This window comes from Budorcas taxicolor, chromosome 4, assembly GCF_023091745.1.
Source record: "Budorcas taxicolor isolate Tak-1 chromosome 4, Takin1.1, whole genome shotgun sequence".
Taxonomy (NCBI): Eukaryota; Metazoa; Chordata; class Mammalia; order Artiodactyla; family Bovidae; genus Budorcas; species Budorcas taxicolor.
Genome location: NC_068913.1, coordinates 89,303,903 through 89,330,210, shown reverse-complemented (window position 1 = coordinate 89,330,210; position 26,308 = coordinate 89,303,903). Strand labels below are relative to the sequence as shown.

The following is a 26,308-nucleotide window of genomic DNA, read 5'->3' as shown; positions in this document are numbered from 1 at the left end:
TTCAAAAGCATCAATTTTTCGGTGTTCAGCTTTCTTCACAGTCCAACTCTCACATCCATAAATGACCACTGGAAAAACCATAGCTTTGACTAGATGGACCTTTGTGGGCAAAGTAATGTCTCTGCTCTTTAATATGCTGTCTAGGTTGGTCATAGCTTTTTTCCAAGGAGCAAGTGTCTTTTAATTTCATAGCAGCAGTCACCATCTGCAGTGATTTTGGAGCCCCAAAACATAAAGTCTGTCACTGTTTCCATTGTTTCCCCATCTATTTGCCATGAAGTGATGGGACCAGATGCCATGATCTTAGTTTTCTGAATGTTAAGTTTTAAGCCAGCTTTTTCACTGTCCTCTTTCACTTTCATCAAGAGGCTCTTTAGTTCTTCTTCGTTTTCTGCCATAAGGGTGGTGTCATCTGCATATCTGAGGTTATTGATATTTCTCCTGGCAATCTTGATTCCAGCTTGTGCTTCATCCAGCCCAACATTTCTCATGATGTACTTTTCACGTAAGTTAAATAAGCGGGGTGACAATATATAGCCTTGACGTACTCCTTTCCTGATTTGGAACCAGTCTGTTGTTCCATGTCCAGTTCTAACAACTGTTGCTTCATACAGATTTCTGCATACAGATTTCTCAGGAGACAGGTCAGGTGGTCTGGTATTCCCATCTCTTTCAGAATTTTCCACAGTTTATTGTGATCCACACAGTCAAAGGCTTTGGCGTAATCAGTGAAGCAGAAGTAGATGTTTTTCTGGTATTCTCTTGCTTTTTCAGTGATTCAAGGGATGTTGGCAATTTGATCTGTGGTTCCTCTTACAATAACCCAAATCAGAGATAGTGATGACTTAGAGGAAGTGATAGTGGAGATGGGAAAAACCAGCAGAGTCCAGACATTTTTCAGTAGATACGATTGATAGAATTTAGTGGGATGAGAATGAGGAGAATTTTAAGGACAAGCAATGTAGTATAGTGGCTGAGAGTGCTGTGGTATGAGCCCTGCATGGTCTCCAAACTTAAGTCTGCCTTTTCCAGGCTCTGTGACCATAAGCAAGCCACTCAGCCTCTCTGTGCTTCACATCTCCATATGTAAAGTCAGATAATGGTAGTACTGCTCTCATTATGTTGTAAGAAAAATGTGAATTAAAGCATTTATTTGATTTTAACTTAAAGCAGTGTTTTTGTATACTCAGCACACTCTAAGTGTTTGTAATCATGGGGGTGGTAATGCTATTATCTTCTGTAGATGATCCTGAAGAAGAGGGTTTGAGGAAGGAAAGAATGAGTTTGGTTTTGAATATTTGGGGATTGGAGTTTTATCTGAGACATTCAAATTATGTTGGACAGTCTGTTGGATTCATAGGTAAAAGGAGAAGCCTGGCTGAAAATAAGTTAGGTGGTGTGATTTTCTCTTTCATTAAACCAGTGAAATGTATGAAAATCCCTAAGGAGAAATCTTACTGTGAGAAGAGACAAGCAAGCACCTGTGACAAGATTTCAGGAAACACCAGGGTTTTTTTTGTTTGTTTTTGGCTGTGCTGGTCTTTGTTGCAGCGAGTGGGGGCTCCTCTTCATTGTGTTGCACAGGATTCTTTTGGCAGAGGCTTCTTCTATTGCAGAGCACAGGCTCGAGGCACCGAGCTTCGTAGTTGCAGCACATGGGTCCATAGTTGCAGTTCCCGGGCTCTACAGCAACAGGCTCAATAGTTGTGGCCAGTGGGCTGAGTTGCCCCGAGGCATGTGCGATCCTCCTGGATCAGGGATCAAACTCTAGTCTCCCCCATTGGTGGGCAGATTCCTTACCACTGAACCACCAGGGAAGCCCAGGAAACTCCAGTTTTAAGGACGGATCAAGGAGAATGAACACGCAAGGGAGACAGAGGAACAGGCAGAGATGAAGGAGAAAAACCAGAAGACTGAAATGTCACAGAGCCAAAAGAAGAGTTCTCCAGAGAGAAGGAGTCATCAGCTCTTTTAGGTGCTGCTGAGAAGTCTCCAGGGACTTGCCAGGTGGCGCTAGTAGTAAAGAACCCGCCTGCCAAGGCAGGAGACGTAAGAGACACAGGTTCGACCCCTGGGTCTGCAAGATCCCCTGGAGAAGAAAATGGCTACCCATTCCAGTATTCTTGCCTGGAGAATCCCCTGGACAGAGGAGCTTCGTGAGCTACAGTCCACGGTGTCGCAAAGAGTCAGACATGATTGAAGTGACTTAGTGTGCATGCACAGGAGAAGTCTGCAAACCTGGGAATGAACAATAGCTACTGAGTTTGTAATATGGAGGTTATAAAAAATCATAGCAAGTGCACGTTGAGCTGATTGAAGAGAAAGAAGCCAGATTAGAAAGGTTAAAGAAATGGAGCAGGTGAATATAGGCAATTCTTTTGTGTAGTTTGACAGTGAAAATGGACTTTTGTAATTAAATAGAGGATTCTTCATTCCAGCTAATGAAATGAGGTTGCTTTTTTTTTTTTTTTTTGCTAAACATGACTGAAAACTCTTGACTAAATGAAGTGACACAAAAAGTTATAGATTCTATTCCAGATTTCAACAATCTGGATAGCAACAGTCAGACCAAGAGAGTGTGTTAAATGGGCCACACGTGAGAGAAGGAATGAAGTTGCTTTTGTCTTGCACCTTAAGTTCTATCCTTAAAGAAAAAAAATAGAAATAGTGATTTTTTCAGATGGAGTCATTGGAAGATGTATTGTCCAGGAATTAGAGTACAGGGTGACTGAGGAAGAGCAGATTGAAGGTCTCTGGATATGAGATTTTTCAAAAACATCTGTAAGGCTGGGATCTCTGAGGGGTATTCATAAAGATCATCCAGTTATCCAGATGCTTGACAGGATTTTCAGGATGGAGGAGTCTTGTGGGCCAGATGGGAATGTCATCTTAATTGATAGCAGTGGGTGATCAGGAGATCAGAACATCCTATTCAAAAGAATGGGCAGGGAAAGAGATAGCCAAATGACATGAGCTTAAAGAAAAATTGATTTATTCTCATGTTAGTAGGAGATTAATGTTCTGGAAGAGGGTGGGGAACAAAGAGGACACTGACTCCATCTCTCAATGCTGAAGTATAAGGGGTTGAAAACATTCAATTTCAGAAGTAGTGGTATCCTCTGGAGAGGACCAGTTAAGGTGCCAAAGTAGAGAGACACTCCCAAAAGAGATTTAGGAATTCAGTGACCATGTGCCACCAGTTCAGAGGGAAAACCCTGGAAAGATTTGGGAGCACTGGTGAGAAGGGAGGAAAGTGGGTAAGAGCTGGCTCAGAAATAAGAAAGAAGGATGAGTGCATGAAACTATGTAAAGGTATTTCAGTGGTTACGTATTTTTTCTTGTTAACATTTCTGTTGATGGAAAGATAAATGCTGCATTACTGGGCTGCTCTGACAAAATGCCATAGACTGGGTGACTTAAACAACAGGAATTTGTTTCTCCCAGGTTTAGAACCTGAAAATCCAAGATCAAGAAACCAGCAGGATTAGTGTCTGATGAGAGCTGTCTCCTTAGGTTGTAGACAGCTGCCTTCTCTCTGTGGTCTCACATAGCAGAAAGAAAGAGAGAAATCAAGCTCTTTGGTGTCTCCTCTTGTAAGAACTTTGATCCCATCATGTCAGGGCCCCACCGTGATGATCTCCTCTAACCCCATTACTTTCCAAAGTCCCAGTCTCCAAATACCATCATATTGGGCATGAGGGCTTCAAATATGAATTGGAGGTGGGATGGACATACATATTCAGTCCATAACAAATGCTATGACTGCTTCTTAGGATCACAAATAGAGCTCTTCTCATGGTACATTTTATTGTTGAACAGAATTCAGGCACAAATTCTGGAAACAAATATCGAACAAAGAAGGACCACATGATGTGTAAACTTATGTGTTTGTGCATTGCTTATTCTTCTACCATTGGTGGACTGACAACAATCACTGGTACCTCTACCAACCTGATCTTCGCTGAGCATTTCAATACGTAAGTAAAATGGTTGGGTTGATGATTTGATAAATGGACAGCACACAAATTATAAGAATTATTCTTACCTGTTTCAGAGAATCTAGAGCGAGAGAGAGCTATGTTGAGTTAATCCTCCTTTGTTCCCCATCAGGACTGCTATAGGTCTAGAAACCTCCCTTCTGCTCCTTTCAATAGAGTTAGATATGCAGGACATAGTGAATTAACAGGTGTTGGTAGATTCCAAGGTCAGCTTGGATAAAATAACTCCTGGGTAATCACTCTCACCAAACACGTGCGTGGGTTCCCAGTTGCTCAGTCATGTCCACCTCACAACCCCATGGACTGTAGCCCAGCAGGCTCCTCTCTCCATTGGATTTTTCAGGCAAGAATACGGAGTGGGTTGCCATTTCCTCCTCCAGGGGATCTTCCCAACCCAGGGGTCGAGCCCACCTCTCCTGTGTCTCGAAACACAGAAGACACTTTTTATTATAAATAATATTGCAAATGGTAGTTACCTTAAGTGAAAGGGATTGTTTACATGGGACAATTTGTGTAGGGTTTGTCAACTGACATTTAAACTTAAATGATGAGTAGTAAACAGAATTGCTCATTACAGAAGATTTGGTGTTGGGATTGAAAAATATTTGAAGAATTGGACAATTACAAAAAATAGCAGTAATAAAGTATTCTAAGGACAGGTATATGAATCTGAATGAGTGGTGTGATGCTACTTCAGTGCAGAAAATTGAGACTCTTGGACACAGGACACTGGAGTTAAAAATTCCACTTTCAGTCACAATAATAAGTTCTTCCAAGACTTAATTTTCTCATATCTAAAATAGTCATAGTTCATATGAATATTGTAAGAATTAAATGAAGTAAACTATGTAGAAATACTTGGTACTATGTAAGAATTAGGAGAAGGCAATGGCAACCCACTCCAGTACTCTTGCCTGGAAAATCCCATGGACGGAGGAGCCTGGTAGGCTGCAGTCCATGGGGTTGCACAGAGTTGGACACGACTGAAGTGACTTAGCAGCATGTAACAATAGTTTGAAAGTCCACAGTGTTTTGTGAGAGTTCAATCTGGTTCTACACCCAAGGTATAATTCTAAGGACGAAGGACAGATAATAGTCAGAGTTTCTGGAAGGTGGGCAGTGTTGATGATGCCCTGGAACACGATTTAAGTCCTTTTCATAGAAAAATTCAGGGAAAACCACACTGTAGGAAGCAGAGTCACAGACTCTGTAAACTTTCTGAGTTATTTACAAGATGTTCCAAGAAATTCAAAATTCAAAAAATGTCACCCTCCATTCTGGAAAGAATGAGAACTTATGTACAAAAAACAACCCTAACAGAGCAGTTTAGGGACAGTATTACACAGACTACCGTGTGCATTTACTGATTCTATGAGTATACATCCATCATGTGTACTCCAATGACTGACTTCGAAAAGTACCTTAGAAAAACGTTTGGTTTATAAGTGAGAGACTTTTGAAATTCCCAGTGCCAGAAAGGATTTATTCAATGCATCTCCTAATTCAAGGCAGGAAATGTACTTAATCCCTTTCTGAAAGCTAGACTTCTATCTTTTCTCATGAATCCCCCAAAGAAAGAGATTCTACATCTCAGTCCTCTCTATAAATCTTTTCTAAAATTTAGACCAAGTTTTTATTTTTACTTTTTTTTTACTTTGTTGGTGTTAGAGAACTGCTGGTTTCCACCATTCCTGTGAAATTACTTGATATCATCAAAATAACCATACTGAGTTTGCCCTTGGTCTTTGTGTTCTTACCCGATGCATCAACAAAATTCTCTTTCTTTTATTTAACTGTTCCCTGGACTCTTTGAATGTATTCATCCATTTTTCAATGACAGATTGAGAGCATTGTAGCACTTGGAGAAAAATGTTTCAGTAACTATTTTCCCTAATTGTCTGATCTTGTAATTCTCCTAATCATGGGAATTTGGCCAAAACATTTTTTTTAGAAAGTGTTTAAAATATAATTAGAAATTTAGTTATTTTTTGTCCTTCAAGTTTCTTTAGAATTAAGAGTTATATGAAAACTGGAAAACTCAAAATATCCCTTCTTGATAGAAAATATTGAAAGAGAAGGAGCAAAAAAACCTTATGTATAATTGAGGGCAGATGTATGAATCTGAATATAAGTTAGTGCTATGATGTTCCTTCAGTGCAGAAAGTGGGGAAGTGTGGATACAGTCAGGGCACTTGAGTTAAAAATTCTACTTTTCAGTCCCTTACATCGTGAATTTGAATAATAAAAAGTAAATAGCTTTAAAAAGTATATGGTAATTTGTATAATAAAAAGTAAATAGTAAATAAACAGACTAAGTATTTAATGAATGTTTTCTTAAATATTGACCCTAAAAATACAACAGCAACCCAAAACAACATTGGAATGAAATGCACTCCATTTAATTGGGAAAAGTTCCAGAAACTTAAAACTACATGAAATAAAAAAAGGTTTATGTTCTATGTTCAGATGTTTGGAGCCATAGAGAAATCATCCTTTATTTCCAAAGCCACTAAAATAATCTCACCTTTTCTCCTGACACTTCCTGCCATCTTTTTGAGCAATACCAATGATCATTTTGTATAAGTTCATTTTGGGTCTTACCAAACTCTGAAGGGTACATTAGCCTGAGAGTCAATTATTTCCTGCCTTTGACAGTTAAAAAAGGAAGTAACTGGATAATACATTTCAAAGCCTTATCTATCTAACTGTTTATCTACTTACTTAAATATAAAATATGTTTATGTTTTATGCATGTACTCTTTTGTTTTCTTTTTTACATACAGAAAATAAGAACAAGGTCTGAGAAACCTAAATTTTATCCTCTGCAAATAAAAACAGATCTTCTTCCACTCAGTCAATTAACAAACATTTGTTGAGAATTGACAATGTGCAAGGCATGGTTTTGAACTCTTTTGAAGAATACAAAAAATAAAACCTACCAGAAAGAAGATTCTAGCTTATTGCATAAGCAAAACATACATATACAGAAACCATTAACAATTTTAAAACAGAATAACTTTTGTTTTTTGACATACAGAGAAGAAGGTAAAGTGACAAATGACAAGTATTGAGCCCTTGCCAGATGAATTGCATATATTATAGTGCACACAAACCCTTATATTTTTGCTCTGGAAATGGTATACAGTGGTGATTAAAGGCATTGACTCTGAGATTCAAATGTCTATATTCAAATACCAGCTCTTGGACAAATAACTCAATGTCTTTAAGCCTGTTATTTTGCCAGAAAAAAAAAATGAGGATAATAATATCTCTCTCTTTCTCTCATAGTTTCAAATTTTACATAAAATAAATACCACTTAGAACAGTGCCTAACATAAAGCACGTGCTGTATAAGTGTTGGGTATTATTAGTAGAGTTGAAATTTTTGATGTTTAGCTTGGCAGTTTGCAGACCAAATCAAGATCAGTCAGACCCCAAAGTCTATCTTCCTAAAATATTATCTCCCTAGAAACTTTTGAACATGTGTCTTTAAAGAAGACTCTAGTTGTGTGCAATACTTCTAATCACTAGAGAAAATTTGTCTGTGTAACCTGGCTCAGTCTTAAACAAAGTAAACAGTAAATACCATGCTTATGGAGGAAATGAATGCAAATAATCCATGAAATCAAAGTACATAAATTGTGTAGTCAGTTTTTCCAGGAAGTAGTAGAATAGCCTGTGCATGTCTTTGCACAGTTGAGAAGAGCAATGTGCAGACTGATTGGCATTCTAAGAATCTGGGGACAGGAGACCAACTAGGAGTCTATGACCAACTTGTTGACAAATGATGAGAGGCACAGCCAGATGAGTCATGAAGTGATGGGTGGATTTAGACTCAGGGTGCCGTACACTCAGAAGGTGGTGAGTGACTAGGCATGAGGATTTATAAGGGTAAGGAAGGGTTAAGGCAACTCTAGGAAATTTTGACGCTAGGGCTATATGTCAATAGATGGTGATTTCATGAAGTTCTAGAGAAGACTAGGCACATTCATTAGAGAAATAAATAAATTTTATTTTGGATATGGTAAAGTGACCTGCTCAGAATCTATCCACAAGGAGATTTTCAGCAGGCATTTACAAATTCATTGTTCCAATTATAAATTTGGGACTATATTTATGTGTGTGTGTGCTTAGTTTCTCAGTTGTGTCTGACTCTTTGTGACACTTTGGACTGTATAGCCTTCCAAGCTACTCTGTCCATGGGATTCTTCAGGCAAGAATACTGGAGTGGGTTGCCATTTCCTTCTCCGGGGAAGCTGCCAGACCCAGGGATCGAGCCTGCATCTCCTGTGTCTCCAGCATTGCAGGCAGATTCTTTACCTGCTGAGCCATTAGGGAAGATATATATACGTATATATATATATATATATACACACACATGTGTATATATATATACATAGAAATTAAAATCTTGAGTGTAGCAAGGGAAATATAGGGAGAAAAAAGATAACAGAATTGAAACATGGAAAGATTCTTAAGAAATGTTGACAAAACGGAAGATGAGAAAAGTTAATCAAGGTAGCTGGAGAACCAGGAGCATGTGGGATTTTGACAGATGGAGGGGAAGACCATTTTCCAAGCAGAGAATGAGTCAGGAGCATGCAATGTGGTGGAAGGGTCAGGTAAGATGATGGCTGAAAAGAGGCTTTTAGTTTTCATCTGTGACCTCCAGGAGGGCAGATGCAGGGGAACAATGTGGACTGGGGCAGAATTCAGACTAAAGAGAGTGAAGGAGTGAGGACATAGTGAGAGAACAAGGCAGCTAGTTTAAATGATTGTTTTAAGTTTAACAAAAAAAAAAAAAAAGAAAGAAAGAAAGAAAAAAAGAAGCATGGTGTAACCAGAAGCAGAGTGTTCCTTTAGAATAAGGAGGTATCAATTTAGTTTTACACTCAGGCAAAAGAGACAGTAAAAACAGCTATGTGAGGTTTGTGGGGAAAAGAAAGAGAGAGAGAAATTATTAATTAGCTAACAGTCAATTAATGGAGGTGGAATGGGATAGATACAAGGGCAAAAATGTCAGTCTTGGAAAAGAAAGATATGTGCTCCTGAGTGGCAATGAGAAGGGACAAGTGAAGATAGAAATATTTCAAATCATGTATATACACACCCTTGTTTCACAGATGAGGAAACCAAGGCTCCAAGAGTTTAAACAATGATCACCAGTCAGTGGAAGCACTGGGAGGTGAAGGCAGATGGCCTAAATCCTGGTACCCTTTTTGCTCTGCAGCCTCATTGCCTTTCCCACCATCTGGGAGGGGGCCATGTTGGCAAAATTTTTAAAAATCAAGTTTGCTGCCAGTGACAAGTAAAGACTGCATTGGTATTTGCATTCAAGTATTGCACTTTCTCGGAGAAGGCAATGGCAACCCACTCCAGTACTCTTGCCTGGAAAATCCCATGGGCGGAGGAGCCTGGTAGGCTGCAGTCCATGGGGTCGCACAAAGTTAGGCACAACTGAAGCGACTTAGCAGCAGCAGCAGCAGCAGCAGCAGCATTGCTCTTTCTTTTTATAAAAGATAAATATGCACACATAGGAATTATTTGAAAGAGTTGCAATGCTGAAAACATGGCTATTTTGACTGAATCGTCCCTTTGTTGTTTTTGTGCTAAGTTATTCAGTTGTGTCCAACTCTTTGTGAGCCCATGGACTGTAGCCCACCAGGCTCTTCTGTCCAGGGGATTCTCCAGGCAAGAATACTGGAGTGGGTTGCCATGCCCTCCTTCAGGGCATCTTCCCAATCCAGGGATCGAACCCAGGTCCCCTGCACTGCAGGCAAATTCTTTACCAACTGAGGAACCAGGGAAGCCCTTGTCATCCTAAGCTGATATGTAGCTTAGCAGGTGATTTTCAGACGATACTAATAAGACTGAGCCAATTATCTAAGTCAACCACAAGGTATGAAATTTCTTGCATCCTTAATCTTTGAATCTAGTACATGTGGCATGTAGATTCTGACTCCCTTATGATTAACTCACCATTAGTTTTTGACTTACCCTTGGGATAAGGCATTATGGAAATATTCTTTGTTTTCTGTACCTAGTGTTACAATCTTATAGATTCTTTGGATTTTTATTGGCTCCTCATTAAAGAAATCCGGCTTGCTCGGTGTTCTCTACCTGACCCTTCTGCTCCACTGATACACTCTTCCAGTTGTCATCCAATCTCCTCCTTTCCTAACATTATTGTTAATAAATGTCACCCTGTAATTAACTCACTTCTTCCTACTCTGGTTCTTTAAAGACCTCCAACTCTGCCAGCTTTTCTCTACTTGTGTGGATGCTGTATCATTTGAAACTGTTCAGTTACTCCAAAACTTACATTCCAGTCCCATCTCTTCTTATCAAAGCTATATTCACATTTCTATAAATTTGTCTTATCCATGCACACCAATAACCAGCACACCTGATTGTAAGCTTGTAAAAGTTTTCATGAATTATTGAATTATAATAATTATTATTATCTTCTTTTAGCCCCCAAGGAACACAAGTAGATGATCAATAAACATTGGTTAAGATGAACTGAACTAAGACATGAATGAAGTGCTGATTGTTCCTGGGAATCATCTAAGTAACTGAATAATATTTTGATATTAAAATAAAGTTATTAAGGGAAATATTCCTAGGAACAATTATTGCTTTCATAACAGAGGAGTTTTGCTGCATCGATATCACTTAAGAAATACAGCAGCTATTAGTTAAACACAAAAAGCCAATCTATCATATTAAGAATACAAGATTATCACAAGTAAAATTTCACAGCTTGCTGATTATCAAAGTATATTATTCAGCTTGTGGGCGTCTGCTGTGAAATGTGTGGGTATACAAAGCAGCTTGGAAGGAAGTTGAATTATCAATGATTAGCACAGTCACTGTTGCTAATTATATGTTAAATAATAACTATTGTTGCTTTGCAAACCAAGAGATATGTTTATAAGTGCTCTGAATTCAAAGCCCACCTCCCTAACCTATCTGCTTAGCTAATTACAGAGGAAGAAGGTAAACCAGCTACCTAGCAATAGCCACGTTCAAAGCTCACCATGATTTTCTCCTGCAGAAAAGCGTAATATGTGCTTCTAAGTAATAATTTCTCTGGCAAATAGTACAGAAGAAAGTTGGGTATTGCAAAGTTTAGACTTAGACGTTGGTTCAGATTCAACTTTGCCATATATTAGCTTAACTTCTACAAATGTAAGTTTCTTGCATCTGTAAAACGGAGGCAAAACTAGAACATACAGCCTTATTATGAAGAATAAATGGCATACTGCATCCGTGGCTCTTAGCAGAGGGCCTGGCTGGTAGGAAACTGTCAATAACCCCAGCCATTGTCGTTGCTGCTGCTTCAACTTTTGCTCTTGCTGTTAGAAATCTAAGTCTGGTTCATGCATAAAAAGTAATTAATATTTGAAAAGTAACCTCTGGAAGTACATAAATGCAAATCTGAAAAGTGGCTTTGACTCAGAAATAATCAAATAGTCATTAATCGAAAGGACTATAATCAGCGTGGATATCAGCTGATCTTGCCCTTAGTGGCCAATATCTGTTTCAAGGCAATAAATATCCACAATCACATACATTCTTTTGAGATCAGTGCTGTGTATTTAATTAGCATTATTTATGATTTTGTACTTGGACTTAAGAACTGCATCTATAGCCCTGTCTTCCTAAATTTCAACACGACATACTCGTATGCTTCAGGTAGAAGCATGTCCCTCCTATACCATCATTCCTGTGGGGTTCTAACATGTCCTTAAAACATCAAGTCTGTACTCTAGTTTATGGATATTTTGAAATATATGTGGAATTTTCTCTTTTCACTTGGAAGGACATTGAGAACACTGGGCTTTAAAGAAGAGAGGTTGTGTTTTCAACAGTCCTCCTGGGTTTAAATATCCAGCTTGACTGTACACTCTGTGACCTTGAGCAATCCACTTAATCTTCTGAGACTTTGTGTTTTCTGTGTAAAATAAAAATATAATACATGCCTACAGGAATTTTGTTAGAATTAAATGTGCTTAACTCATTCCTGCCCCTCTGCCTGACCTCTAAGACTTAAGGTGCCCCTGGTGTATTTCCTTTTCCACTCATCTCCACGGATTCCTGAAATTGACACACCCATTTCCATGGTTTCTAAAGCTACCTGTGTGTGGGTAACCATCAATTTCACATCTCTAACTGCTCTCTCAATTCCAGACTCATCTATCTAACTGACTATCCACCAGAGCCACCAGGAAAGCTAAAGGGCACCTCACATGAGCACCCTCACAGCAGCATCCAAGCTGCCAACCTGCTCTTCCCTCAGATCCATGTCAATGAATAGTACCTTTTCCTACACTGTATGCCAAATATTTGTAAAACCCACTGCCTTCTCTTCATCTATGTTGCTACCAATCTAAATGAAGCGAAAATCTACTCACCTCCCTGCTCCTCTGCAAACCTGCCTTGGTCTTCTAACAGATTCCGCGTTACAGATTACCATAAACTTTAGCAAATACAAACAGCAGGAATTTATGACCTCATCACTTCTGTAGGTCAGGTATCTAGGCATGGTTTAGCCAGGTCCTTTGCTCAGCTGAAGTCAGGGTGCCAACGGGGTCTGCGATCTCCACAGAAGCTCAGGGTCCTAGGACAGGGTCATCCACGTTGTTGACAGAATTCAATTCATTGTGTTTGAATCACTGAGGTGCCCATTTTATTGCAGTCTGTTGGCATAAGGTCACTCTCAGCGACTAGAGGATACCCCAAGATCCTTGCTAGATGCCCCCCTTCCTTTGGCATCTGGAAGCCAGCAGGAACAACTCTCTTTTAAGGATTCCCTTGAGTAAGTCAGGCCCTCCCAAGATAATCTCCCTTTTGATTAACTCAGAGTCAGTCCACTGATGGGAACCTCTGCAAAATCTCTTCACTCTACCCATTAAAGAACTTAGCCTCAGGATTAAATCTCACCATCTTTACATGTCTGTCCACACAGAAGGGGAAAAGAATATACTAAGTATGTATGCCAGGGGCAGGATTCTTGGGGGTCATCTTGGAGCTCCTCCTACTATACTTGGCTTCCACTCTTGTTACCATCCATCTTCACAATCCATCTAGCTAACATGTTTTCTGAAATTCATAAGTTTACATACACTTTACATTAGATCATGTCACTAGCTTACTTACTATGTTTCTATTACTCCTAATTGCATTAATGAAAGTGAAAGTGTTAGTGGCTCAGTTGTGTCTGACTCATTGCACCCCTATGGACTCCTCTGTCCATGGATTTCTCCAGGCACGAATACTGGAGTGGGTTGTCATTCCCTTCAACACAATATCTTCCCGACCCAGAGATTGAATTTGGACTTCCTGCATTACAGGCAGATTCTTTACCATCTGAGCCGCCAGGGAAGACCAATTGCCTTAGTATTAAAATCCAAATTCCTTCTGATGGCCTACATGGCTGTATATGAACTGACCCCTGGTGGCTACTTCTTGGACTTTATTTCATGTGACAGTGAACTTAGCTCACCACACACAGCCACAGTGGTCTTCTGTCTAATCCTCAAACATCCCAAAATCATTCCTACCCCAGGGCCTTTGCACTTGATATTTCCTCTGTCTGGAGTACTATTTCCCAGTTATTTACATGACTAGCTCCTTCTTGCCATTTAGATCTCATCTCAAATTTCATTTTCTTTGGTCAAGCTATGTAAAATTTCTCCCTCCACCTAATCTCTTTTTGTCACACTATTCTGTTTTATTTTCCAATTCATTATATGCTTACCTGTTTTTCTGCCTGTGTTCTTCTTTTAATGTAAACTGTGAGAGTCTGAACTGTGTCCATCTAATTCACTGCTATATTCCCAGTAGCTGCAAGAGTACCCAGTGCATGGTAGACACAAAACATACTGCCAGGTGAAAGAAAAGGATTCCATCAGAATTAAATGTAGTTAGCATGGTTAATGATAGAAGAAATCTCTATTTGCTTTAGGCAGACACTTGCAGTCCCTTCATTTATGGATTATACATGCATACACGCTCAGTCACACAGTCATGTTCAACTCTTGTTACCCACAGACTAGAGCCCTCCAGGCTCCTCTGTCCATGGGATTTCCCAGCAAAAACACTAGAGTGGGCTGCCATTTCATCCTCCAGGGGATCTTCCTGGCCCAGGGATTGAACCCATATCTCCTGCATCTCCTGCGTTAGCAGGCAGATTCTTTACCTCGAGCCCCCAGGGAAGCCCATTATGGAATATGAAGGAAGTGGGAAAAGAATCACCACTGTGAAACTAATCCCTTCTAGGGTGCCACTCATTCCATTTTCATTCAAAATATTTATACCTCAGAGTGTTTTCTTACTACTGAACAAAAAAAAAGGGAAGAAAAAAGAAAAGAAAATCCCAAAGTTTAGCTTTTTTAAACTTTCATTTTTCTAAATGGCCTATCCCTCCAGGCAAAAATTCTGAAAAGCTCCACTTCCCTCAAATCTCACAGAATTCTCTGCAATGGGTGGGGAGAACAAAGCAGCCTGATTTCAAGGTATGAGCTACAGATGGTGGAAAATGAAACTGGGTTTGGGGCATTGTTTTGAGCCTAATCCATGCAGCATTTCTCATTGTCTTTAGGCTGAACAAAATAACACAGGCCACTGACCTGTAATCCAAGTCTAGTAAATTGATGAAAGATAAGCTTAAGCCTTTTCTCACTTATTTTCCAACTGAAAACACTGTTTTTTTTTTAAAGCAGACAATTCTCTACAGAGCCTCAGAGTTGGTAAAGCCTTTTTTTTACATTCATCAATTTTATGTATTCTTTATCATTTTTTACTTATCATTTGCCACTTTCAAATGGCACAACTGAGCTTCCCAGGTGACTCAGTGGTAAAGAATCCACCTGCCAATACAGGAGACTCAGGAGACGCGGGTTTGATCTCTGGATGAAGAAGATCCCCTAGAATAGGAAATAGCCACTTGTTCTAGTATTCTTGCCTGAGAAATCCCAAGGACAGAGGAACCTGGCAGGCTCCAGTCCATGTGGTCACTAAGAGGTAGAAATGACTTAGTGACTAAACAAGAGCAGTAACAATGGCATAACTATATAAGCTAATCATAGGATCTCTTCAAGGTAGATAAAATCATCCTCAAGTTGCCAGTGCGAATTCTAGGACCCAGGGAGATCAGCTCATAGAAATTGCAGACAAAAGAGAAATCTGCAGTTTTGAAAGCTTAATTTTGTTTTTTTTAAACAGCCTTTGCATTTCTTAGGAACCATGCTAAAATAGCAGTGTCTAAAATAAATAAATTTGGCTTATGTTGATGTGTGTAGCATGAAAGATCTTATTTATTTACATGATCTTTTTTAAGTAGCAAAATACAAAGTGTGATCTAAGTAGAAAAAAATACTGAAGTCTAGCATTTCTATTACATTCTCTCTATTTTGTGATTTCAAACATAATAAAAATATGTGAACTGTGTTTTTTAATTAATTCCATATTATTTTCTGTACTTTTCTCATTTCTGACTCTGTGTTGCTGCTTCAAGAAGAAAAATTAAAGATAACTGTTTCTTGAATTTCCATTTCCCCACAGTCATAAAATAGATAACTATATGAGAATTAAGACTACATTTCAAAACAATGAATGTGAGGTTACCAAATAAACCGTGCTTGTACCTGACGTGGGTTTTTTTTGCTACTTTTTTATTATGTGAGCTAGAAGCTGAAAATAAATAGAGAGTTAATGGAAAAGTTGATATTTTTCACAGGACTTTTAATTATTTTTATCTGGTCCTGATTTATTCCATTTGAGCCCCAAAGCACTGTCTAATTCTAGGAAGAAAAGTCTAGAATATGTCTGATAAGATGGTTGTAGCTGCTTTGGGGCAGAAGAAACAAGAGGGGAAAACAGCTTTGAGGGACAGTGTGGGTCAGATCAGAGTCCCTTCAGATTCTGGGATGTCAGCTCTCAAGATGAAATGGTAATGGACACATGCAGTCCTCTTAAGCTAATTTTCACCTGTTCCCAGGTCTGCTTGTTTGTCTTTCTTCACTCATGCACTGATGATTTGAATACAAATAACAAAACACACACACCCATGGGTACCCATTTCTTGTGCAGTTCCACGAGTATCAGGTACTGTGCTAGGTTCTTTGGTAAACGATTTCTTAAAGATGGAATAAAGGGAGGAAAAGTCATAACATATCTGCCCTCGTTGTTGTGAGAAGCATGAATAACCATGCAGCGACAGAAGCAAGAGATGAGGAGCAAAGTTGACTCCTGTATTTAGTAGGGAATATCCCCCCGCCCCACCATCTTCTTTCTTGGCTACTATCGCAGGAAAGACGGGAAGTGCTGCTTCTCACGGACCATCAGAAGCGATTCCACTTGCACTCTTGCCGTGAACACTTTTCTGTATTCTCACACAGGCGCTATCCTGACTGCCGTTGCATCAACTTTGGATCATGGTTCATAATGTCCTTCCCGGCTGCCATTATTATTCTCCTCTTGTCTTGGATCTGGCTTCAGTGGTTTTTCCTAGGATTCAAGTGAGTACATAGTCCATGTTAATCAGGTCTTTATTTATTGGTGTCTGGGTTCCATGTTCTCAGCCCCTCATCCAGGGCTTTTACACCTATTTCATGCATGCTGCATTTCTGCATTTCTCTTCCCCACAAAACTGATATGTATGAACACATGCATTATGGATACTCTAGAATATCATCTATGGAAGAGTGTTTGTAGACAGAAACTCTATCTTGGTCTCCTCTGATCCTAAGCCATTAAGATATTAATAAACCAGAAGGACATATGAAGCTCATTATGGTGAGGACCCAGCCCACCTGTTAAAGCAGAATTTTAAGAAATTTTGCTCCTCTGGTTTAATGTGTGGATTTCCTCAAACTGTCAGGTAACTTTAAGCTGTAGCATGCAGAGCTTCCTGTTTCATCCTGACATTGTACTAACATTGACATGCCCTTGAAAAACTAAAACAAAAATCTGAGAGCATGCTCTGTGGAAAGAACATTGGATTGAGAATCAGGAAACCAGGGACAAAGTTGTGGCTTCTCACACGACAGATGAGTGATCTTTGCAAATCCTGATCCATTCTCAGTCTCAATATCTTCAACTAAGTCAGGAGAATTTAACCAGAAAATCGGCAAGCTCACTTGCAATGCTATAATTCTAATGTGGATGGGCCCTAGTTGAATATAGAGAAATCGAAGTATGAAACACTGATCAATCAAGAGCCAGAGAATTTGCAGATGTTACCTTGGCTGCGACTGAAGTTAGTGATTCATAAGTACCAATGAGTTACACAGCTCAAATGCCTGCCAGCATTTAAAATTATGCAGGGTTCTACAGCAAAATTGAAAATGCTGCCTCAAGAGATTCAGTACATATAACAATACCCACAAAGAAAGGGGAAAAGGCTGTTTATCAAACCTTCAGGATTTTTTTCATGAAAAAACAAGCCAATTCACTTCTTCTTTTTTTTTTTTTGGCCACCCTGAGAGGCATTTCCCCAACCAGGGATGGAACCCGCACCCCCTTCAGTGGACGTGCGGAATCTTAACCACTGGACCTCCAGGGAAGTCACTCAACTTTATCTTTATAAGGTTTTATTTAAATGACTTCAAGGACCTATGAATGAAACAGCATGTTATCCACTGCAGGGGAGACTGAAGTCAGCTTTCTGTACTTCCTCTGAATAGCCAAACACTCATGTGGAGTCATGTTCCATACCTGTGCCCACATTTCCCAAGCTTCATCATATAAGGACTGATATTCTTCCCTCTCCATTCCTCTTCCTGGTTTTTCTCCAGAACTGCCTGTTTTGTTAGTAGTGAGGAGATAGTACTGATGGTTTTTTTGAACAATCTATTTGTCCAGATTGTGGGAGCAGCATGAGGCCGCGCTCCCACTGGAGCCAATGTGTGGAATGTCACTGCCTACGGCAGGTGAGCATTAGAGGGAAGAGGCCAGCTGCATACTAAATGCCCCTTCCTGGAAATCTAAGCCTTTGGGGGTCTATTCAGTTGTGCAGGTAACAACATAGGATGCAGGGGACTGGAATCCCAAACCAAAGGAGAAAGCATCCAGTCTCAGACCCCAGCTGTTTCGTTCTTTTTTTGGCTACATATAATTACTTTATAAAATATGTAGGTGACCCTTATCATCATTTTGAAGTGGCCCACCACTTAAAAAGGAGAAATTTAGAAGATAATGGGCAGAGGCACTGAAATGTGTTTCTCCGTGAGGAAAAACATCCTGTGAAGTGCATATATTAGCCAAGTCCATAAATCATGATCAGTGGCATGTTGAAGCAGTCCCCTTGCTGTCCAGTGTTGGTTACACATGGCACAGATTTATGCTTCAGCTAATTTTTCAGTGTCCTTTTCGATCTGCCAGGGTGTTCACCTCCAGAGGTTTTAGATCAACAAACAGAAATGATCAGCCCCTCCCCTGGCAGGCCACCAGGCATTCTGATGAGCACATTGGGTGTTAACACAGTTAACTCACCCATTATAAATGACCCCAACCTATTGGGGAAGTGAAGCTCATCTGTCAGTGCCACAGGATTTATTTCAATGGAGAGGTTGATTCATTGTCATATGCTTCATCAGTTCCATTGCAAAGGCATTAACCTTCATTTGTAGCAAAGACGCTTTGGATTTTGACTTAACTATTGATCGTCACCAAGCAAAGTGACAAAGTACATAGGCAGTCTACTGGGTAGAAAAGTTTCTAAGGAGACTCATCCTTTCTTTAAATCTACTTTTTTTTTTTTTTTTAATTCTATTGATGGCTCTCAAGGCAGTCCACAGATTAGTTTCTTTTAATGGTAGAATTTATATTCTGACATGCGGAAACTTTTTCCTCTGACAAGAGGAAAAGTTTCAAGACTGGCACTAGTCAATCATTTAATGGAGGCTATAAAAATTAAATATTACTCTTTTGATCTTAAATGCAACACTGATCGTCTAATCATGTTCATTGGGTGGGGGGTACATGTGGGTGATGATGAATATGTAGGATGGATGACTTAAGAATTGAGGAATTTCTGCCCCTACAAAGGTAGTAACAGTCCAAACATATCTGAGTAACGAAACCGCAGAAAAATAAATATAACGTGTCTTCATGTGATAACTGCCCTCCTCCCACAGTCTTTGTCCCATCTACTCTTTCATAAATAGCCATGTTTACCCTCAGCAATTTTACAGAAGAATATGTCCTTGCTTCCTTTCTTTTTTAAAAACTGCTTTATTGAGGTGTGCTTGACATACAAAAAGCTGTAGTTACTAAATGTATACAAAACTTACTGTGTTTGGGGATAAGCCTATACCCATGAAACCATCGTCAATATCAATGCCATAAACTTATCCATCACTTCCAAAAGTTTATCCCTACCCCTTTTGCTTTTTTTCCACCTCCTTTTGTAATAAAAACTCTTCACGTAAGATCAACCCTCTTAGCAAAATTTTAAGTATATTATTGTTGCTGTTCATCATAGTCTCTATTTGTACAGAGATATCCAGAGCCTGGAGGAGGGCATGGAAACCCACTCCAGTATTCTTGCCTGGAGAATCCCATACACAGAAGAACTTGGAGGGCTATGGTCCATAGTGTTGCAAAGAGTTGGACACGACTGAAGCAACTTAGCACAGAGGCATCCAGAGCTTACTTATTCTGCATAACTGAAACTTCGTACCCTTTAGCCAACATCTCCTCATTTTCCTCTTATCCTAACCCTTGGAATATACCATGTTACTCTCTACTTCTTGTGTGTTTAACTATTTTAGATTCCACATATAAGGAAAATCATGCAGTGTTTGCTTTTCTGTTTGACATTTCATTTAGCATAATGTTCTCCAGGTTCATCCACATTGTGGCATGTATCAGTGCTTCATTCCTTTTCATAGCCAAATAATATTCCACTATATATGTGTGGAATAGTTTTTATTCTTTTTCTTATCCATTTGTCCATCCAAGGACATTTGAGTTGTTTCCATATCTCGACTGTTGTGAATAATGCTGCAATGAACATTTGAATGCATATATTTCTTAAAAATGTAGATATCAGTTCCCTTTGGATATATACCCACAAATGCTTTCCATACCAACATATAATGTAATCTGAGCTACTCATACATTCCAAAAGATAATCCATGAGAATTTGGCCAGTTTTCCATTTGTTTCTTCCTCTGGAGGGATATTTTTAAATCAAGATTTAGAGCAACACTTCACAAAATGTTATTCAAGGTTTTGAAGACCCTGGACTTCAGGATAGAAGAATTAGTCACAGGAGAAAGGGGTCACTAAAAGTAAGCAGCTAAAGTAAATAGAGACTGACAGTTACTGTTAGAAGTAAATTGGAAGATTATCTGGTTGATGCCATTAGAACATAAGGAGTAAAGAAATGCAAAGAAAACTGTAATAGAATTGGTTTTATTTCTGAAAATAGATGGAGTTTGGACTCTGTTCATGATCAGCATATGTGACTTGTGTACCTAAAGTATAACTGGAGTTTAGCATATTGTGTGAAAACTGATGGATCTAACAACCAACTATCTTGTAAGCCTCACAAAGCCACTATAGAGTTAATGAGTCAAGTATTTACTGTGTATGCCAGTGTTTAGAATTACTAGGCTCCCCTTGCCAAAAAAAAATAAAAAACATGGTACAGCCCCCATTCTCTAATAATTCTCACTAGTGAGATAAAACTTTTCTATGAAAATTAACAATCACACTTAAGAAACATATTAAAATATTTAACAGTCAGGTATGTAATAAAGTATTAAATTAGAGATGAGTGGCACATAGCAAAATTCCAGTGATGCCAAAGGACTTGGAAAAGGAAAAGCTTAGCAGATGATGTCATGAAAGGTATGGAATGACAGTTAGGCATCGAAAATTAAGCAAACCAGGAAAAAAACAGAAAAGAGGGGAGACGACATTCAGAGAAAGAGGCAGAGGTATAGGCAAAAAGCACAGGTTTTTGTTATTAGCGGGGAGATTTATATTTTCTGACACTTTCACACACATATCTTCTATAAAGGAAAAATTCTTTGTTTAACAAGCTTAATTATTCTTTTTAAATTAATTAATTAATTTTAATTGGAGGATAATTACCTTACAATATTGTGATGGTTTTTGCCATGCATCAACATGAATCAGCCATAGGTGTACGTGTGTGCCCTGAATCCTGAATCCTGTTCCCGCCTCCCTCGCCACCATATCCCTCTAGATTGTCCCAGAGCATCGGCTTTGGGTGCCCCATTTCATGCGGCAAACCAGCACTGCTCATCTGTTTTACATATGGTAATATATATGTTTCAGTGCTATTCTCTCAAATAATCCCACACTCTTCTTTTTAGCTTTAAGGAGATGTTCCAATGTGGCAAACCCCTAACAGCCAAGCAAAAAGCCTGTGCTGCGTTTATTAAACAAGAATACCAAAAACTTGGACCAATAAGGTAAGATACACATGCACACAGACACAAACACACAGAGGGATGCAGCTTATACTGCAAGTATTTGTTTAAAGACAAATATGTGCATAATTGTCTGTAATGTATTTATTATACTTGATAAGGGCACCAAGTGTTCTAACCTTTATAAATATAACTCCACATGATAAAATACAGACCATGTCTAACTAAAACTTACCAGGTAGAAGGATAAGAAGCTGAAAGCCCTACTGAGGAGTAAAGCCCCTTTCTAACTACAGATTCTCTTAAATAATTGATACATCCGAATTTTTACAGTGTTTGCATTCTCCCTGACAACAGTTCAGGGAGGTTCTGCAAATGTTCTGACTGAGAAAATAAATGAAAGGATTGGAATTTTCCCACAGATATCAAGAAATTGTGACCTTAGTCCTCTTCATTGTAATGGCCCTGCTATGGTTCAGCCGAGATCCTGGATTTGTTTCTGGTTGGTCTGCGCTTTTTTCAGAGTAAGCATTATGCGTTATATTTGTCACTTGTTTTATACTCTGCTTTTCTGCTAAGTGGTTCCTATGACTCTGAAAAACTGTATGAGATTTGCTTTTCTTCCTTTCCATTGAAAAGATTTTAAAAATTCTAATCTTTTCAGGAAAAAAAACATTGATAAAGAATGAAATTTAGGGTAAGGCAGCAAGCTCGGAAGCCAAACTGCCCTGTAACTAAAGATAAGGCTTCTTCAGACAAGATTATTTTCTTCCTTACAAAATTAGAAGGATGATTTTCAGGAAAGCCATGTTTTAATATGGTCAGGAGTAGAGACCTTGGAGCCGCACTGCTTTGGTTCTGTTCTTGGCGCTTCCTCTTACTTTGGGCAAGTCACTTACCTCTCAGTTTCTCCATCTGTAAGCTGGGGCTAATAATAGCACTTAGAATAGTGCTGTATTCCCACAAGAGGTTCAATACAAGTGTTTATTATGTGCACTGAATACCACTCAGTGCTTCCTAATAACCTGATATGAATTCATATTCTGTGATTTTTGCCAACCTGTTTTTATTTCTGTGAAGGGTATTTAGTTCATATTTTGTCTTTTCCTCTGTTAATGTCCATTTTTGTACTATTTCCCTATAAATCTATCCCTGCCCCTATTTTATAAATAAGGAATTACTGAATAAGCAAGAAGACTGACTTTACAAGCTACTGTTAGCTGGGTCAGAGTTAACTTTGTCAGTGATTTATATCCCAGCAGACACTGCTGAGTCATGTGAAGTGAGGGGGAAGATTGTAGAATAATTTGCTAAATTAAGGACCATCCTACATGTCCATATAAATACCTTGGTTTGAGGTTCACGTTTCCAAATCTGTCTTTCACTGAAGTCCTCTGTATCCTAAATTCAGCAGATCTCTGATTTGAACTTCCTGTCTCACATCCCCCCACAAAAATCCATGTTGTGGGGGTAGAAACTAAAAATGTTTGAGTGAAATCTATTCTGCCCACATGGATTGAAGAAATTCTTGCATCAGAGCCTTCTGGTTATATAGGTATTGCCAACATTTTTTTAAAGCCGCCAAGTGTGCTCGCCAATTCCTAGTGAGCACCCAAGAGCAACAGTGCAGTGTGGGGCATATTTTCAAGGGTCAGCTGCAGCTTCATAGACTTTTTCTTTCCATTAGGGTGAAACCTTTTCATTTCAAGAAGTCTAAACAAAAGGCAATATCCAATCACTTATAGCAAGCTGTTCATAGCAAACTGTTGTTTAATAGTTTGATTTAAACTTTATGGTTTTGTAATAAGACCTAGACCAACTGAAAATATAATTCTTCCTCCTTTTAAAAATGCCACTCCTATCATTCCAGGTGGGGAGAATCCTAAACCCCAATGTGTAAAAACCAAATGAAATCAAACAATGGTGAATAAAAACCAGGCAGAAACCCCAATAGGAAATTCAATATAATCAGTTTCTAATTCTCCTCTTTATGGGAGGAAAATGTAACTCAGATGTTTTGTCTGTAGCAGGAAAACAAAGTGTATTTGCTTTGAGGAGGCACCCATGTTGTCTCAAATTCTGAGAGAAAACGATAAGAAAAGAAAAAAAACTTTGAAAGAGGAGGGAATTTGTATATATATATCTAATTGGCAATTATGTTTTTAAATTTCCAGAGCAAATAAAATTTACCTCAGCTTAATATTTTGTAATATTGAGACAACCTTAGTTCCTAATAAACTAAATATAAAATGATAATAGCTTAAAAAGTCTTTTAAAGAGCAATTATTTCTGTATTTATGGCTTAATTTTGTATGAGGTATATATACTCTAGAATATATTTGTAATGTAGAGATTTTAGACATTTGGAGTTTCTGAAGCTAGAATGATAAATCAAGATTTATTGCTACCACCTCATGTTTTCATTCCATCTGTTTGAACCTGGAAAGATTTCAATATGTCTTTTCATATAAAACAAAATCAGATTACATGATGCCTGACCTATTGGCAAAAATCCAACAAAAATTATAACTGAAATAAAAGAAATAAGGAACTATAAAATAATAAATATTGGTTACATTTTTTGAATAAATTATACCAAGGCAGCATTTCACTCCACAATGAAAGAAAGTCTACATTTAGGGGGAAAAAAGCTGCTTTATAAAACTGTCAGATTGAATAAAATAATGGATTTCCTTGATTATCTAGATTGTTCAAGTAATTGTACAGGAATAAAGAGGCTCTTTACTATGTGTGCATTGCTGAGTTACAAGGTAGTAAAATAATCTTAGGGTACACACTCTGCTTTTCAGACTCAAAGATTCACTAATTAATATGCTGACTTTTAAAACTGATTTTTAATTATTTCTTCCTGTTTCATTCATGTCTGGTCTCCAGGTACTTCTTAACTGTTGGGGAATCTGGAAACCTGTCTTACTTGCAGGAATGGCCTGGTATTTCTAAGACCCCATCTGTTTCTGAATAACTCTTAATTTGTACAGTGATCATCTGTGAGCATCTCAAAGCCATTCTGATAATTAATATTCTTGATTGAGTTTCATAGGGTACAAAGCTTCAAGTGAGTCAATTTCATTGGTATGATATGGCCAGGGCCTATAAACACAGAAGCAGATGTTCTATCTTAGAAAAACAGATCAATTCCTTTTCACAATTTACAGAAGAGTTTTAAAAGACTCTGGAAACATCCATGCCTTGCCACAATTCAATAGTAGCCTTTTATAGACAATTATGTAGGACTTGGCCTATTGTTTCAACCTCAATGCTTTGTCAATATGATTAAAATAAATAATCCAGAGAAGAAATTATTTACCAGATCTGTCAGCTTTACCTGAAAGGGAACTTTTGGCCTAGCATATCAGCATGTGTAAACATGATTCTTAAAAATAAAGAGACCTATGAAAATAATGGGGATGTGGTCTGAGATTTTCATTTTCACTCAGTTTCAGTTTTAGTTGTGAATCCATAGATTATAGAGCAGATTATCCAGAATAAATAACCAATACCACCACTCCTACTTCTATGCTGTTAGCATAATCAGTTGGTGCTTAGTTCATACAAATCCTTGATGGCCTTTTTTAATGCACACACTTATCTGTTTTAGGTATCCCGGTTTTGCTACAGATTCAACTGTTGCTTTACTTATAGGACTCCTGTTCTTTCTTATCCCAGCTAAGAGATTGACCAAAACTACACCTACAGGAGAAACCGGTTGAGTATTATTTATAATTCTGAATGAATTTGACAGAAGAGCAAAAGTACAAAATTTCCTTGGTTTCAGTTAACACTAGAACAGAAGGAATGGACATGAACACAGCTGCTGGTTTACATCTTCTGTTTACACACTGCAACACCTGTTCAGACTGCACCCTTCCTCTCCTCATACGAAGAACCATCTTACTTTGTAGAAGCTAGAAGTAGATTTCTTTACACACTATGGTTAGTTAGAATTCTACTATGGGTGATACTATTTGGTCTATCATAAGCTCATTGTCCTGGTCATAATCAGAAATAATCTTACTATTGACAAATACAGGAACAAGAACTTGGCAGTTACACTTCAAGATGAGCTTTCAGTAATTAATGCTGAGGATCTAAAAATGTGAGGAGTCTCAAGGGAAGAGTATTTACAGCCTCATAGTAGCCTTGGAGAAAATGCAAATCTACCCCACACTTAGCCATAACCTGGTGTCACAGAAGAAAGAAACCATATTCAATGGGACAAGAAAGTGTGTCTGCTTGTTTGAGTATAAATACACACACACTTCTTCTCATCCATGCCTATGCATTATACTATTAACACAGCAAGTTTTGGGTAGTCAAATTCCTATGTTGTCAATATGGGAAGATGGTTTAAAATTGTTTGGAAATAGGCTGGTAGAGTTGCTGTGGGGTTTTGTTGTTTATTCATTCATTAGTCATTGATTTATTTGCTGGGGTGGAACTGGTTGCCATGCAGTTAGACTGGCCCACTTGACTTCTTGAGTTGGAATAGATGAGTGACTGATGAGTCAGATTTCCAGGACATGATACACGTAAACAGTATAGCATAGAAATAAGTATCTTTTGTTCTTCATTTGAGACCAGCATATCTCAAATGTGTTATAAGAAGGTTGTGTAATATAGAGCAGAGATTGCTATGAGACCCCGAGGTCTCTGACCATTGCAATCAAAGCCCTAGGGGCTTGCAGTAGTGTGTTCTCCATGGCTTAACTTCTCTGACCCCTACTTCTGAGTCCTCCTCTCAGAAAGAGCTTTGCCTTCTCCATCATCCTCTCTCTTATCGTTGTTTAACTCCTCTTCTCCCTGATAAACTGAGTCACATTAGGTTTTAAAATGCAAGATAAGACATAAAATGGACTTCCCAGGTGGCTCGGCCTAAAG

At 38.6% G+C, this 26,308-nt stretch overlaps 1 protein-coding gene across 1 annotated transcript in view; it reads left to right on the top strand.

Moving 5' to 3' along the window:
• The window catches only part of SLC13A1 (solute carrier family 13 member 1), a 74,746-nt gene that overhangs the window by 39,363 nt on the left and 9,075 nt on the right, over positions 1 to 26,308 (top strand). Inside the window, exons 7-11 of the mRNA XM_052638872.1 lie at positions 3,820 to 3,977; positions 16,403 to 16,522; positions 21,353 to 21,451; positions 21,832 to 21,933; positions 25,029 to 25,135. Coding sequence (XP_052494832.1) covers positions 3,820 to 3,977; positions 16,403 to 16,522; positions 21,353 to 21,451; positions 21,832 to 21,933; positions 25,029 to 25,135 — 586 coding nt within the window. The remainder of the gene's footprint in view (positions 1 to 3,819; positions 3,978 to 16,402; positions 16,523 to 21,352; positions 21,452 to 21,831; positions 21,934 to 25,028; positions 25,136 to 26,308) is intronic.